General features: G+C 40.8%; 1 protein-coding gene across 1 annotated transcript in view; it reads left to right on the top strand.

The window, feature by feature from the left end:
• LOC309566551 (lysosomal alpha-glucosidase-like) overlaps positions 1 to 13,737 on the top strand; it is a 133,583-nt gene that overhangs the window by 31,676 nt on the left and 88,170 nt on the right. The window contains exons 4-5 of the mRNA XM_082271732.1: positions 5,804 to 5,900; positions 10,029 to 10,148. Coding sequence (XP_082127858.1) covers positions 5,804 to 5,900; positions 10,029 to 10,148 — 217 coding nt within the window. The remainder of the gene's footprint in view (positions 1 to 5,803; positions 5,901 to 10,028; positions 10,149 to 13,737) is intronic.

Genomic DNA, 13,737 nt, shown 5'->3' with positions numbered 1-13,737 from the left:
ACAGAATTTAAAAAAAAATGGCATGGGGTCCCCCCCCAAAGGGCCTGGTATAGATTTTAAGGGGAAATTTAAGCCAAAATTTAAAAAAGACATGGCGTGGGGCCATCCCAAAGTCCATATCAGGCTCCTGGGGTTTAGTATAGATTTAAAGGGGAACTCCACGCCAAAACTTAAAAAAGAAAAAACCTTGTTGGGTCCCCTCCAAAATCCATACCCGACTCTTAACCCGAGGATGCACCCTGGTAGGCCAGGAAAGGGGAGGCAGAGCGAGCCCCCCTTCTGAACCATGCCAGGCCCTTTGCCCTCAACATGGGGAGGGTGCTTTGAGGTGCCTAAAGGATTCTGATAAGCCCCCCCACCCACAGACCCCCCACAGCCAAAGCCCAGGGTTGTCGGGAAGAGGCCCTTGGTGCTTTGGGGTGGGAGGGCAGAACCCCCCTGCTCCAAAGCACCCAACCCCCCCCCCCATGTTGAGGGCATGTGGCCTGGTATGGTTCAGGAGGGGGGGTTGCTCGCTGCCCCCCCCCTTTCCTAACCTGCCAGGCTGCATACTCAGATAAGGGTCTTTCTTTTTTTTTTGCCATGGGGTTCCCCTTAAAATCCATACCAGACCTGAAGGGTCTGGTATGGACTGGGGGGGGGGTCTATGTCATTTTTTGTTTCTTTTTTTTTTTTTTATGCCAGGAGCTGACCATACACTACAGCCGCGAGCAAGTTTAAATTAATTTTTTTCCCTTAAAAATGTTCGTATTGCTGCAGCAGGCTCCATACATTGTACAGATATACCACTTTACAGGCACAATAAGGGGCTCCCAAGGCATGATATTTCATGGAATTTTACATTTTTATTGTTTCATTTTAAGCATCATTAAAATCACTTCTCCTTTAAAAATTATTGCTTTAATAAATTTTTTTGCATTGATACATGTCCCTGCATTGATACATGTCCCCCATGACAGTACAGGAGTCCCAATACACTTTACACTATACATTTTTATGGCAATATTTTAAAAAGCCTTTAAAATGAGGACTTTTGATTCTTCATGTTCGTGTCCCATAGACTTTAATAGAGTTTGCATGTTCACTAGAACTTTTTCCCTGTTTGAGATGTTCTGGTGCCAATTGAACAGGGGGGTGTTCGGCCCATCCCTACTTACAGCTAGTGAAAACCCAAAATTCAGTACCTCAGGAAATAAGAATATTACATAAGACCAATAAAAAAAAGGATTTTTAATACAGAAAAGTTCACTTACTGAAAAGTATGTCCATGTACAGTATAGTATCCATTCAATACTTGGTCGAGGCCTCATCCATTTAATATTTGGTCGAGGCTCCTTTTACATGAGTTACTGCATCAATGCGACGTGGCATGAAGGCGATCAGCCTGTGGTGTTATGGAAGCCCAATACCCCACAGATTCTCTAGGGGGTTTAGGTCAGGCAAGTTTGCTGGCCAATCAAGCACAGTGATACCATGATCATTAAACCAGGTATTGGTAGTTTTGGCAGTGTGGGCAGGTGCCAAGTCCTGGAAAATGAAATCATCATCTCCATAAAGCTGGTCAGCAGAGGGAAGCATGAAGTGCTCTAGAATTTCCTGGTAGAGGGCTGCGCTGACTTTGGACTTGATAAAACACAGTGGACCAACACTAGCAGGTGACATGGCTCCCCAAATCATCAGACAGTGGTAAATGTTGCATTTCATTTGAAAATCAAAGTCCCAAAATCTGGAGGAAGAGTGGAGAAGCACAGAATCCAAGTTGCATGAAACATAGAAACATAGAATGCGTCGGTAGATAAGAACCATTTGGCCCATCTAGTCTGCCCAATATATTTGAATCCTATGAATAGTCCCTGGCCCTATCTTATATGAAGGATAGCCTTATGCCTCTCCCATGCATGCTTAAACTCCTTCACTGTATTTGCAGCTACCACTTCTGCAGGAAGGTTATTCCATGCATCCACTACTCTCTCAGTAAAGTAATACTTCCTCATATTACTTTTAAACCTTTGCCCCTCTAATTTAAAACTGTGTCCTCTTGTGGTAGTTTTTCTTCTTTAAAATATGCTCTCCTCCTTTACCGAGTTGATTCCCTTTATGTATTTAAAAGTTTCTATCATATCCCCTCTGTCTCTTCTTTCTTCCAAGCTATACATGTTAAGGTCCTTTAACCTTTCCTGGTAAGTTTTTTCCTGCAATCCATGTACTAGTTTAGTAGCTCTTCTCTGAACTCTCTCTAGAGTATCTATATCCTTCTGGAGATATGGCCTCCAGTACTGCGCACAATACTCCAAGTGAGGTCTCACCAGTGTTCCGTACAGCGGCATAAGCACTTCTCTCTTTCTACTGCTTATACCTCTCCCTATACATCCAAGCATTCTGCTGGCATTTCGTGCTGCTCTATTACATTGTCTTCCCACCTTTAAGTCTTCTGAAATAATTACTCCTAAATCCCTTTCCTCAGATACTGAGGTCAGGACTGTGTCTTTTTGGGTGTATCTCATCTATATTCTGCCCTTGGGTTTTTACGCCCCAGGTGCATTATCTTGCACTTATCCACATTAAATTTCAGTTGCCAGAGTTCTGACCATTCTTCTAGTTTTCCTAAATCCTTTTCCATTTGGCGTTTCCCTCCAGGAACATCAACCCTGTTACATATCTTTGTGTCATCAGCAAAAAGACAAACCTTACCATCGAGGCCTTTTGCAATATTACTTATGAAGATATTTAACAAAATTGGTCCCAGTACAGATCCCTGAGGTACCCCACTGGTAACATGACCTTGTTCTGAATGTTCTCCATTGATTACAACCCTCTGTTGTCTGTCACTCAGCCACTGCCTAATCCACTCAACAATATGGGAGTCCATGCTCAATGACTGCAGTTTATTGATAAGTCTTCTATGTGGGACAGTGTCAAAAGCCTTACTAAAATCTAGATATGCAATGTCTACTGCACCTCCACCGTCTATTATTTTAGTCACCCAGTCAAAAAAATCTATAAGATTTGTTTGACATGATCTCCCTGAAGTAAACCCATGTTGTTTTTCATCTTGCAATCCATGGGATTTAAGATGTTCCACAATCCTATCCTTTAATAGGGTTTCCATTAATTTGCCTACTATTGATGTCAGACTCACTGGTCTATAGTTGCTCGATTCCTCCCTACTACCTTTCTTGTGAATGGGCACGACATTTGCCAATTTCCAATCTTCCGGGAGGACTCCTGTTACTAATGATTGGTTAACCCTCCTCTTATGTTAGAATTCCGTTACTATCCATGATGTTAGGGTCAGTTTTGACCCGTGTTTTAAATCAGCCATAAAATACCCTCTGAATAATTATTTATCATCAAATTTGTTTCTTACCTCTTAGTTACCTTGTTAGACTTCTTTATCCTTGAAAAGATTGGTTTTAATATTTTTGGTGTGACCCCTAGACCTTTCTTTTGATAGCATACCTCTCATTGTCAAATTTAAAAAATGGTAAAATAAAGTCAGCAACTCTGAAATGAATTTGTCCTATGTTTCTTCACTTTATTTAGAGAAGCAGACAAGCAGGAAAAGAGATAGGCCCCTCCCTAACTACAGCTCACAGGGTTGAGAGGGGACTGGCTGTCACTGTTACTAAGCAGAGAGAGTGTTTATGATTTCAGTTTTGGAACTTATTAGTGTCCTAAAATCCTATATTATAACTGGGTCAGAATTGACCCTAACACCATGAACGTCTTAATTTTCACCACAGTATTTTATAATTTAGTGAAAAGGATTATTTTTCTATTACATTGTTTAAATAGAGGTTCCTGACAAAGTAAAAAAATCTTGATGCAATAAACAAATTTATGTGATACTTATAGACATTCAAAACCTGAAAACGGGTCAGTTTTGACCCTAACACAAGAGGAGGGTTAAATAAAGCTGTTAATGGTTTTGCCAGCTCACCACTAAGCTCTTTTAATAATTTTGGGTGTATCTCATCAGGACCCTGTGACTTATTTGTCTTCACTTTAGACAGCAATCTTAGAACGTCTTCCTCTGTAAAGACACATGCATCAAAGGGTTCATTAGTCATCCTTTCAAGTGGAGGTCCTTCTCCTTCTTTTTCTTCTGTAAAAATTAAACAGAAGTATTCATTTCGGCTAGCCCTTTATTCTCTTCTACATACCTTCCGTCCTTTGTTTTTAATTTAGTTATTCCTTGTTTTAATTTCCTTTTTTCATTTATATATCTGAAGAATGTCTTATCCCCCTTTTTCATAGACTGAGCTAGTTTTTCTTCTGCCTGCGCTTTAGAAGTTCTTATAACTTGCTTGGCCTCTTTCTGCCTAATCTTGTAGATTTCCTTATCTTCATTGCTCTGGGTTTTTTTATAATTACAAAATGCTAGCTTTTTATTTTTAATGATTTGGGCCACTTCTGCTGAGTACCACAGTGGTCTCTTCCTTTTTTTGCTTTTACTGACAAGTCTAATGCAATTTTCTGTTGCCTTCAATAATGCACCTTTTAAGTAGTTCCATTTCTCCTGGACTCCATGTAATCCGTTCCAGTCTGATAAGGACTCATTTATGACTAATTTCATTTTTGAAAAGTCTGTTTTTCTAAAATCTAAAACTTTTGTTTTTGTGTGGTGTGACTCTTTCACAGTTCTTATATTAAACCACACTGACTGGTGATCACTAGATCCCAAGGTTTTCGCCTACAATGACATCATATACCGAATCCCCATTTGTGAATACCAAATCCAAAATGGCCTCCCTCAGGGTTGGCTCCTCAACCACTTGTTGCAGAGACAACCCCAGTAGGGAATTTAGAATATCTGTACTCCTGGTAGAACTTGCTATTTTGGTTTTCCAGTTTATATCTGGAAGATTGAAATCTCCCATAATGATAACTTCTCCTTTCATTGTCATTTTAGCTATTTCTTCAACTAGTAGATTATCTAGTTCTTTATGAGGTCCAGTGTGAAGTTTCCACAGTCAGTGATGATTTGGGGAGCCATGTTATCTGCTGGTGTTTGTCCATTGTGTTTTATCAAATCCAAAGTCAGCACAGCCCTCTACCAGGAAATTTTGGAGCACGTCATGCTTCCCCCTGCTGACCAGCTTTATGTAGATGCTGATTTCATTTTCCAGCAGAACTTGGCACCTGCCCACACTGCCAAAAGTACCAATACCTGGTTTAATGATCATGGTACCATCACTGTGCTTGATTGGCCAGCAAATTCGCCTGACCTAAACCCCCTAGAGAATCTGTGGGGTATTGCCAAGAGGAAGATGAGAGACACCAGACCCAACAATGCAGACGATCTGAAGGTAGCTATCAAAGCAACCTGGGCTTCCATATCCCCTCAGCAGTGCCACAGGCTGATGATGATGATTAACGCACTAAATCATGCAAAAGGATGTTATTGCGTGCATACTATACTGACATGGACATACTTTTCAGTAAGCCAACATATCTGTATTAAAAATCCTTTTTTTTAATGATGTTATGTATTATTCAAATTTTCTGAGATACTGAATTCTGGGTTTTCACTAGCTGTAAACCATAATCATTAAAATTTAATGAAAGAAATGCTTGGAATATATCACTCTGAGTGAAACCCATATATATAAAATATATAAGTTTCACTTTTTGAATTGAATTGCTGAAATAAAACTTTTTGATGATATTCAAATTTTATGAGATGCACCTGTGTATATATAATGTTTTGCTTTTCATTTCTGTTTTAAACTGAATGTGTTTTTTTTTACAAGGTATGGCTTCACATAGACTTTAAAACACGGGGTGTTTATTTTTCTTCTAGGAAGATGCTAATCTATATGGTTCACATCCATTTTATCTGGGCTTTGATAAAGATGGTTCTGCTCATGGAGTATTCCTGCTCAACAGTAATGCTATGGGTATGTATTGTGTAATATGTGAATACATATGTGAACAAATGTGTACATATGTGTGTGAATACGTTTCACAGAATTCAAGGAAGTAACTGTGTAAGATCTTCACAAAGTAAGTTTACAAACCTCAATATCGTTCAGATTAATAGGGGTCAGCTGGGAATAATTGGAATGAAATGTGAAAATGGATATATGATTTTACACCGTGACCACAAATATACATTAATAAATGTTTTCTTTAACCACTTGCCGACTGCTCGCAGTATATTTACTGAGGCAGTCAGCCCCTCACAGGCAGAGCGACGTAGTACTACGTCCCCCCCGGCCCCCCCACGCGCGATGTCCGCCGGTCACTCTGCGATCGGCGGGGGAGAGGGAGAAAGGCAGGCAGCTAATGTAAACAAGCCGCCTGTCATTCTCCCCTGTGTAGGAATAGTGATTATACGGTTCTACTATGTAGGACCGTTGATCATTGTTCCTACAGCCCAAGCCACAGCCAATCACAGTTAGAATCACGCCCCTAGGGACACACACCACCCCTCCCTCTCAAATAAAGTTAACCCCTTCACTGCCAGTGTAATTTTACAGTAACAGTGCATATGTATAGCACTGATTACTGTAGAAATGTCACTGGTAACCCCAAAAGTGTCAAAAATGTCAGTCAAGGGTCGGATCTGTCCGCCGCAATGTCGCAGTACCCATGGGCATCCGCAGGTAGGGGCAAGGGGGGGTAAATGCCCCCCCTTGGAATCTCAACTTCCCCTTTTAAGTGGTTGTTAAGCCACTTTATACCATCCTGTCTGTTCTGTTTAATAATCATGTGTGCATGTGTGTCTGTGTTTTAAAAAAATAAGCTGTTCTTTACCAGGATTCAGAGGGCCGAGCGCCGCTCACATGACCCACCGGCTCTCTCCTCTCTCCGGCTGACAGCTGCCTGCAGCGGGCGGGGCCAAGGATTCCTCATTGATGTCAATTGGGAGGGGGGAAGGAGGGGAAGAGGAGAGGAGGAAAGAGGTGGTGGGTCACGTGAGCGGCGAGTGACACTCTATACTTGTAAAGAATGGATTATTTTTATAAAAAACAGACACAGGGGCACACAGGATTATTAAACAGACTGTAGACAGGACATGAAACTTTAAATGAAACTACAGCAGCAGGAGAGGAGGGGAGGTGGGCACTGACACAGGAGCAGACAGGCAGGGAGGGGGGGGGAGAGGACAGAGGAGGACAGGAGGGCTGCGGATGATGAAGGCACGTAAAAAACTGACCACGGTGTCAGGGCTCAGCAGCCATGGTATACCGTGGTCAGTTTACAGAGGGGAGGACATAGCCAGGCAGGATCAGCCAGGTATTTTAGGTGATAGAAGGGGCCAAATTACACAGCAAAGCACTGTGCTGTATAACATGCTTTAAGGGAATATACTCAAAATAAGTATAATGACTAAGCCCCTCCCTTCATGACATTGTTGAAAAGGATGGAGCATGGGTGACCTTAAAATTATGCCCCCCCCCCCCCCCCCTGAAAAAAGTTCTGCGGACGCCCATGGCAGTACCGCAAAAAAATCACAGACCGCCACCATTACGCGTTAAAAAAAAAACAACAAAAATGACAAAAATCTTTCCCTTTGTTAGTAAACGCGATAGCAAACCAATCAAAATACGCTTTTTGCGATTTTTTTTTACCAAATATATGTAGCATAAAACAAATTGGCCGAAAATGTTAAAAAAATTAGATTTTTACATTTGTTTTGGGAATTTCATATAAAAAAATTTGAAAAATATTGTTATTTTTGCAAAATTGACGCTTTTTTTTGTTTATAGCGCATGATCAAAAAATCGCACAGGTGATCAAATACCACCAAAAGAAAGCTCTGTTTGTGGGAAAAAAAGGACGTCAAATTTGTTTAGGTACAGCGTCGCATGACCGCGCAATTGTCCGTTAAAGTCAAGCAGTGCCGATTCGCAAAATACCCCCTGGTCAGGAAGGGGGTAAAATCTTCCGGGGCTAAAGTGGTTAAGGCTTCTCCACAGCATATGAATGAGATCTGCAGTACAATTGCCGCATTTAGGGAAGTTTAGGGTGTGGCTATGACCCAAGTGGTACAATTTCTGTGGTGTGCAATACTCAATGTAACATAAACAATTGAATCAGTCATAGGGTAGGTGAGAGGGACACTATAGTGACTACCACCAACACGTTCTGCCCCACATCCCCTGGAATACACCCTAAATCTTTTCCCCATACTACAGTGAGGGAAAAAGTATTTGATCCACTGCTGATTTTGTACTGTATTTAGTAGGTTTATTATAATAGTGAGAGACAGAATAACAAAAAAAAAATTCCTGAAAAAACGCATTTCAAAAAAGGTCTAAATTGATTTGCATTTTAAAGAGTGAAATAAGTATTTAACCCCTTTGCAAAACATGACTTAGTACTTGGTGGCAAAACTCTTGTTGGCAATCTCAGAGGTCAGACGTTTCTTGTAGTTCGCCACCAGGTTTGCACACATCTCAGGAGGGATTTTGTCCCGCTCATCTTTGCAGATCCTCTCCAAGTCATTAGGGTTTCGAGGCTGATGTTTGGTAACTTGAACCTTCAGCTCCCTCCACATATTTTCTATGGGATTAAGGTCTGGAGACTGGCTAGGCCACTCCAGGACCTTAATGTGCTTCTTCTTGAGCCACTCCTTTGTTGTCTTGGCAGTTTGTTTTGTGTCATTGTCATGCTGTAATACCCATCCACCACCCATTTTTAATACCCTGGCTGAGGTAAGGAAGTTCTCGCCCAAGATTTGACGGTACATGTCCCCTGTCCATCTTCCCTTTGATGCGGTGAAGCTGTCTTGTCCCCTTAGCAGAAAAACACCCAAAAAGCATAATGTTTCCACCTCCATGTTTGATGTGGGGAGGGTGTTCTTGGGGGGTCATAGGCAGCATTTCTCCTCCTCCAAACAAAAGTTGGGTTGATGCCAAATCGCTCAATTTCGGTCTCATCTGACCACAACACTTTCACCCAGTTCTCTTTTGAATCATTCAGATGTTGATTTCCAATTCTAAGACGGGCATGTACATGTGCTTTCTTGAGCGGGGGGACCTTGCGGGCACTGCAGGATTTCAGTCCTTCATGGCATAGTGTGTTACCTATTGTTTTCTTGGTGACTTTGGTCCCAGCTGCCTTGAGATCACTGACAAGATTCTCCCGTTTAGTTCTGGGCTGATTTCTCACTGTTTTCATGATCATTGAAACTCCACGAGGTGAGATCTTGCATGGAGCCCTAGACCGAGGTAAATTGACAGTTATTTTGTTTTGTTCCATTTGCGAATGTCACCCTCACACCAAACTGCTTGGGGATGGTCTTGTAGCCCATTCCAGCCTTGTGTAGGTCTACAATTTTGTTCCTGACATCCTTGGACAGCTCTTTAATTTTGGCCATGGTGGAGAGATTGGAATCTGATTAATTGATTGATTGCTTCTGTGGACAGGCGTCTTTTATACAGGTAACAAGCTGAGATTAGGAGAACTCTGTTTAAGAGAGTGCTCCTAATCTCAGCTCGTTACCTGTATAGAAAACACCTGGGAGCCATAAATCTTGCTGATTGATAGGGAATAAAATACTTATTTCAATGATTAAATGCAAATCAATTTATAATTTTTTTTAAATGCATTTTTCTGCATTATTTAGTTGTTATTCTGCCTCTCATTGTTAAAATAAACCTACCATTAAAATTATAGACTGATCAAATACTTTTTTCCCTCACTGAACCTTGCATGTCAATGGTATTTTGTCAGATTCATCTTGGCAAACAGAGGCATATAGATATGAAATAAGACCTTTTTTTTGGTATGGTGGTTACTAGAAAAATAATTAGAGGGGCTGAGGATTTGGTCAGCTTTTGTTCCATATTATGGGAAGGAAGGATGTGTCTTATCTGTAGGTATTGATGGAACTTTTGACTCAGGAGAGAAAAGGTGCATATAGTAATGCAAAACTTTGCAACAGTCTGAATAGGCCCTAAAAACTGTACTGTAAAATGGATTGCCGTCAATGACTTTAAAGGCTGCTTTGTTTGTTGTCTAGATGACCATATTGCATAAAAAGCTCAGCTTTATACAAATATGCTTATCTATTTCAGATGTAATACTGCAGCCAGCTCCTGCCCTGACCTGGAGGACCATAGGAGGCATCGTTGACATGTATTTCTTTATGGGCCCTGACCCAAAAACTGTAATTAAACAGTATCAGGAAGTCATTGGTAAGAATGTCATTTAAACCTCTACACCCAGTACTGCAGAAATTTAAGTGGAACTAACTTACTAAGTGATAAAGTGGTAAAATAAATGAATAAATATGAAAATGATTTAGAAAGTTATATCAAATCCAACATCTAATAATAAAAAAGTCTGACACATAAATAATCCTCAGTGCACAATCTTCCTTCAACTTACGAAAAATCCCATACACAGCTCTCTGTTTTCTTGGAGAAGATTGAAGACTCACCAAAATGTATTAACCTGACCCCTATAATAAAGTGAGCCAGATAACGCTTTTCTCCAAAGGGCTTGTTTATACAGGATCTCAAGTACGCTTCTTCTCCCAGGCCCGACTGGACTTTAATATAGTTTCCCACTCTGCTACATCTCCACTGTCTTCAATTTTTGGCTCAGAAATTGACATTTAAAAGAAAAAAACATCTCCATAGTGCAGGATCTTTCAGAAGCATAAAAGCATATCCTTCGAGTATCATACTCGCATCTCATCATTTACAAAATCCCCATATATTATAAAAAGATTTGTGCGATGTTCTAGGATAAAAGGCTCACTAGATGGAAATAGGATTAGTTATATCACTCAAGTCTCATGAACATTCCCCATAGGCCAATATATAGTTATTTCATTTAAGTCTCATGAACATTACCCATAGGCTGATATATAGTTATTTCACTCAAGTCTCATGAACATTCCCCATAGGCCGATATACAGTATATGCCATCTGGGATATTCCACCAGGATTTCTCTGCCTATGGTGTACATTTAGTAAACTGAGAAGTTTTCTCTCAGTTCACTTCTCGGCAGTTCTCAGAGAAAAAATATCTCCTCTGGCACCCAGTTTAGAAGGAGGAGAGCTTCACTTCTCACAGGGTGATCAGAGGAGAATTTTTTTCTCTGAGAACTGCTGAGATCTGTGTATAACTGGGTGGACTGCCTGTAATCTCACAAGATATTGTGAGATTACAGGCACTGCTAAATTTAAAAAGTGAAACTAAAGTTTAAAAGAACTCGTAATGACATGTTCTGACACATGAAAACATATCTATACACAAACACATGCACAGTATATATACATATATACATACAGTATATATATATATATATATATATATATATATATATATATATATATATATATACACATACATACCAGTACATACATACATACATGCCAATCTGTATGCAATTGCACTGTGTGTTGGCAGATTGCATGCAGATTGTACACCAGACGGAGATCTGCGTGTGTGTGGTGTCCCAGCAGACCAGTCTGCGGACAAACTGTTGGGTGGTGGCAGGCTATCCTTTGTGGTGTGTGGGTGTGGGGACAGTGGGAAGAGTGATCAACACAGGGGTTCTGGCTTGTAGGATAGCTGGAGGAATCCTAGTAGTGTGTGGTAATTGCTAGACTGCTCCCCAACCCTAATGCCTCGTACACACGTACCGATTGTCGGCCGTAAATATTTGGCCGACGACCGATCGGCCGATTGTAGGCTTGTTAGTATGATGCTTCCGACAGCCGACAGTGCACTTTCGGCCGAAAAGAATCTGTCATGCAGGCATTAAAATTTTTGTTGGCTGTCACCTGAACGGCCGATTGTTCCTCAGTCAGTACAGAATTCGGCCGACAGACAGCAGATTTGCAAGACTGGGCATGCTCAGAGAAGAAAAAAGACACGGAAAGTTAACCATCACATGACATCACTTCTGCAGTCGGCTGTTGTTGGCCAACAAAATTCGTGTGCAGTCTTTTGCACTTTTCAGCGGACAGGACAGCCCTGGACAAAAGACGGCCGATCGGTCGGCTGACGATCGGTACGTGTGTACGAGGCATTAGGGTGCACCAGATTGTATGTAAGATTTGTATCTGCCTGTGTGTGGTCAGCCAGCTGGATTGGAGTGGAGTCTCCCTCTAGTGGTGACCGAAGGCAGTGCAGGCTGTGAAAGTATTGCAGCCAATCTAATTACTTAGTAGGAATTTTCTTTATTTCCCCTTATAATGCCCAGTCACGATTCATCACGTCTCGGTTAGCTAGTCGCTGTGGGCGTGGTCGAATCGTGACAGATTGATTTCCTCCCACACTCCAAAGACATGCTGGTAGGTTAATTGGATCCTGTATAAAAAATTGGCCCTACTGTGTATGTATGTGAGTTAGGGACCTTAGATTGTAAGCTCCTTGAGGGCAGGGACTGATGTGAATGTGCAATGTATATGTAAAGCGCTGTGTAAATTGACGGAGCTATATAAGTACCTGAAATAAAAAAAAAAAAAAAAAAAAATATATATATATATATATATATATATATATATTTATTTATATATACACCAGTACATACAGTATATATATATATATATATATATATATATATATATATACACACAGATATATATATGTGATTGTATAGTTAACGTGTTTCTAACCTGCTGTTGATGTATATTTCACTGCAGTAGGGAGAGTTTTTACTTTCACTTTTGGGCACGGGGACATTCACAGCAGAGATCTCCTATTTCTTCCTGCTATCTACACCTCTGAGCTGGAGAAGCTGGAAGAGGAGATCTTCAAAGAGAAGCACAGTGATCAGGTGACATCATGTGTTACTAAACTGGCCGTTTCTGATGCAGTGAATGCAAGCCGTTTGTGTACTGAGATGAGAAGAGAAGACTATATTCTCCACTACTCTTCTCAGTAATTTAAACCGGCAATGCTCTGAGACAAGCCGTGATACTCCAGATCTCGGCTTATCTCAGTTTACTAAACGTACACCCATACCTGAAAACCTCCTCATGTGTCTGTCTCCTAATATACAGTACTCAGAACCAACTGTTGAACTCAGAAGTAAACTTGTGCATGAAATAGCAGTGTATGAGAAAATGTTGCTTCATGCACAAGATTACTTCTGAATCTAAGGCTGCAAAGGCTGTCGGGAATTGTAGTTTCCCATTCACAGAGGACTGTGAATGAATGGCGGAGAAGATGCCGGCTCGCTGTCACCAAGGAGAGGTGGTGAAGGGGAAATATGTGTGGAACACGTAACATGTTTCAAAAGGTGAAACTTCAATTAGCTTAGTAAGATGCATACTAGCTCATTATGCTTTTGTCTATCAGATTTTTATTTTTTTAATTTTTATTTGGAGGTTTACAACCTCTTTAAGGCATTCTCCCTTATACTAAGGAAGGTACCCACATGCATGGGTGGAAGGGGTACTGCTCGTCCCAAAAGAAAACAGAAAATGTCAATATTAATTTGTTTTACCAGAAGAAAACTCTTAAAAAGGGACAAAAAGAAAAACAGTCCTTTAAGCCAGGTAGGAGCGTGTCCCGCAGCTGGAAAATACATTTCTGTTCCAACTGGAGTTAAGATTGGTTCCAGCCTCCTCCCCGAATAGGCACATAAATGCAATCCAAGGCTGTAAATACAACCTTTGGGTTTTTATACAGTACTCAGAACCAACTGTTGAACTCAGAAGTAAACTTATGCATGAAGTAGCAGTGTATGAGAAAATGTTGCTTCATGTACAAGATTACTTCTGAATCTAAGGCTGCAAAGGCTGTCGGGAATTGTAGTTTCCCATT

Source organism: Pelophylax lessonae, assembly GCF_965119305.1.
Source record: "Pelophylax lessonae genome assembly, chromosome: 11".
NCBI classification, from domain to species: Eukaryota; Metazoa; Chordata; class Amphibia; order Anura; family Ranidae; genus Pelophylax; species Pelophylax lessonae.
The sequence above is the reverse complement of the archived record's forward strand: the minus strand, read 5'-3'. Positions and strand labels throughout refer to the sequence as shown.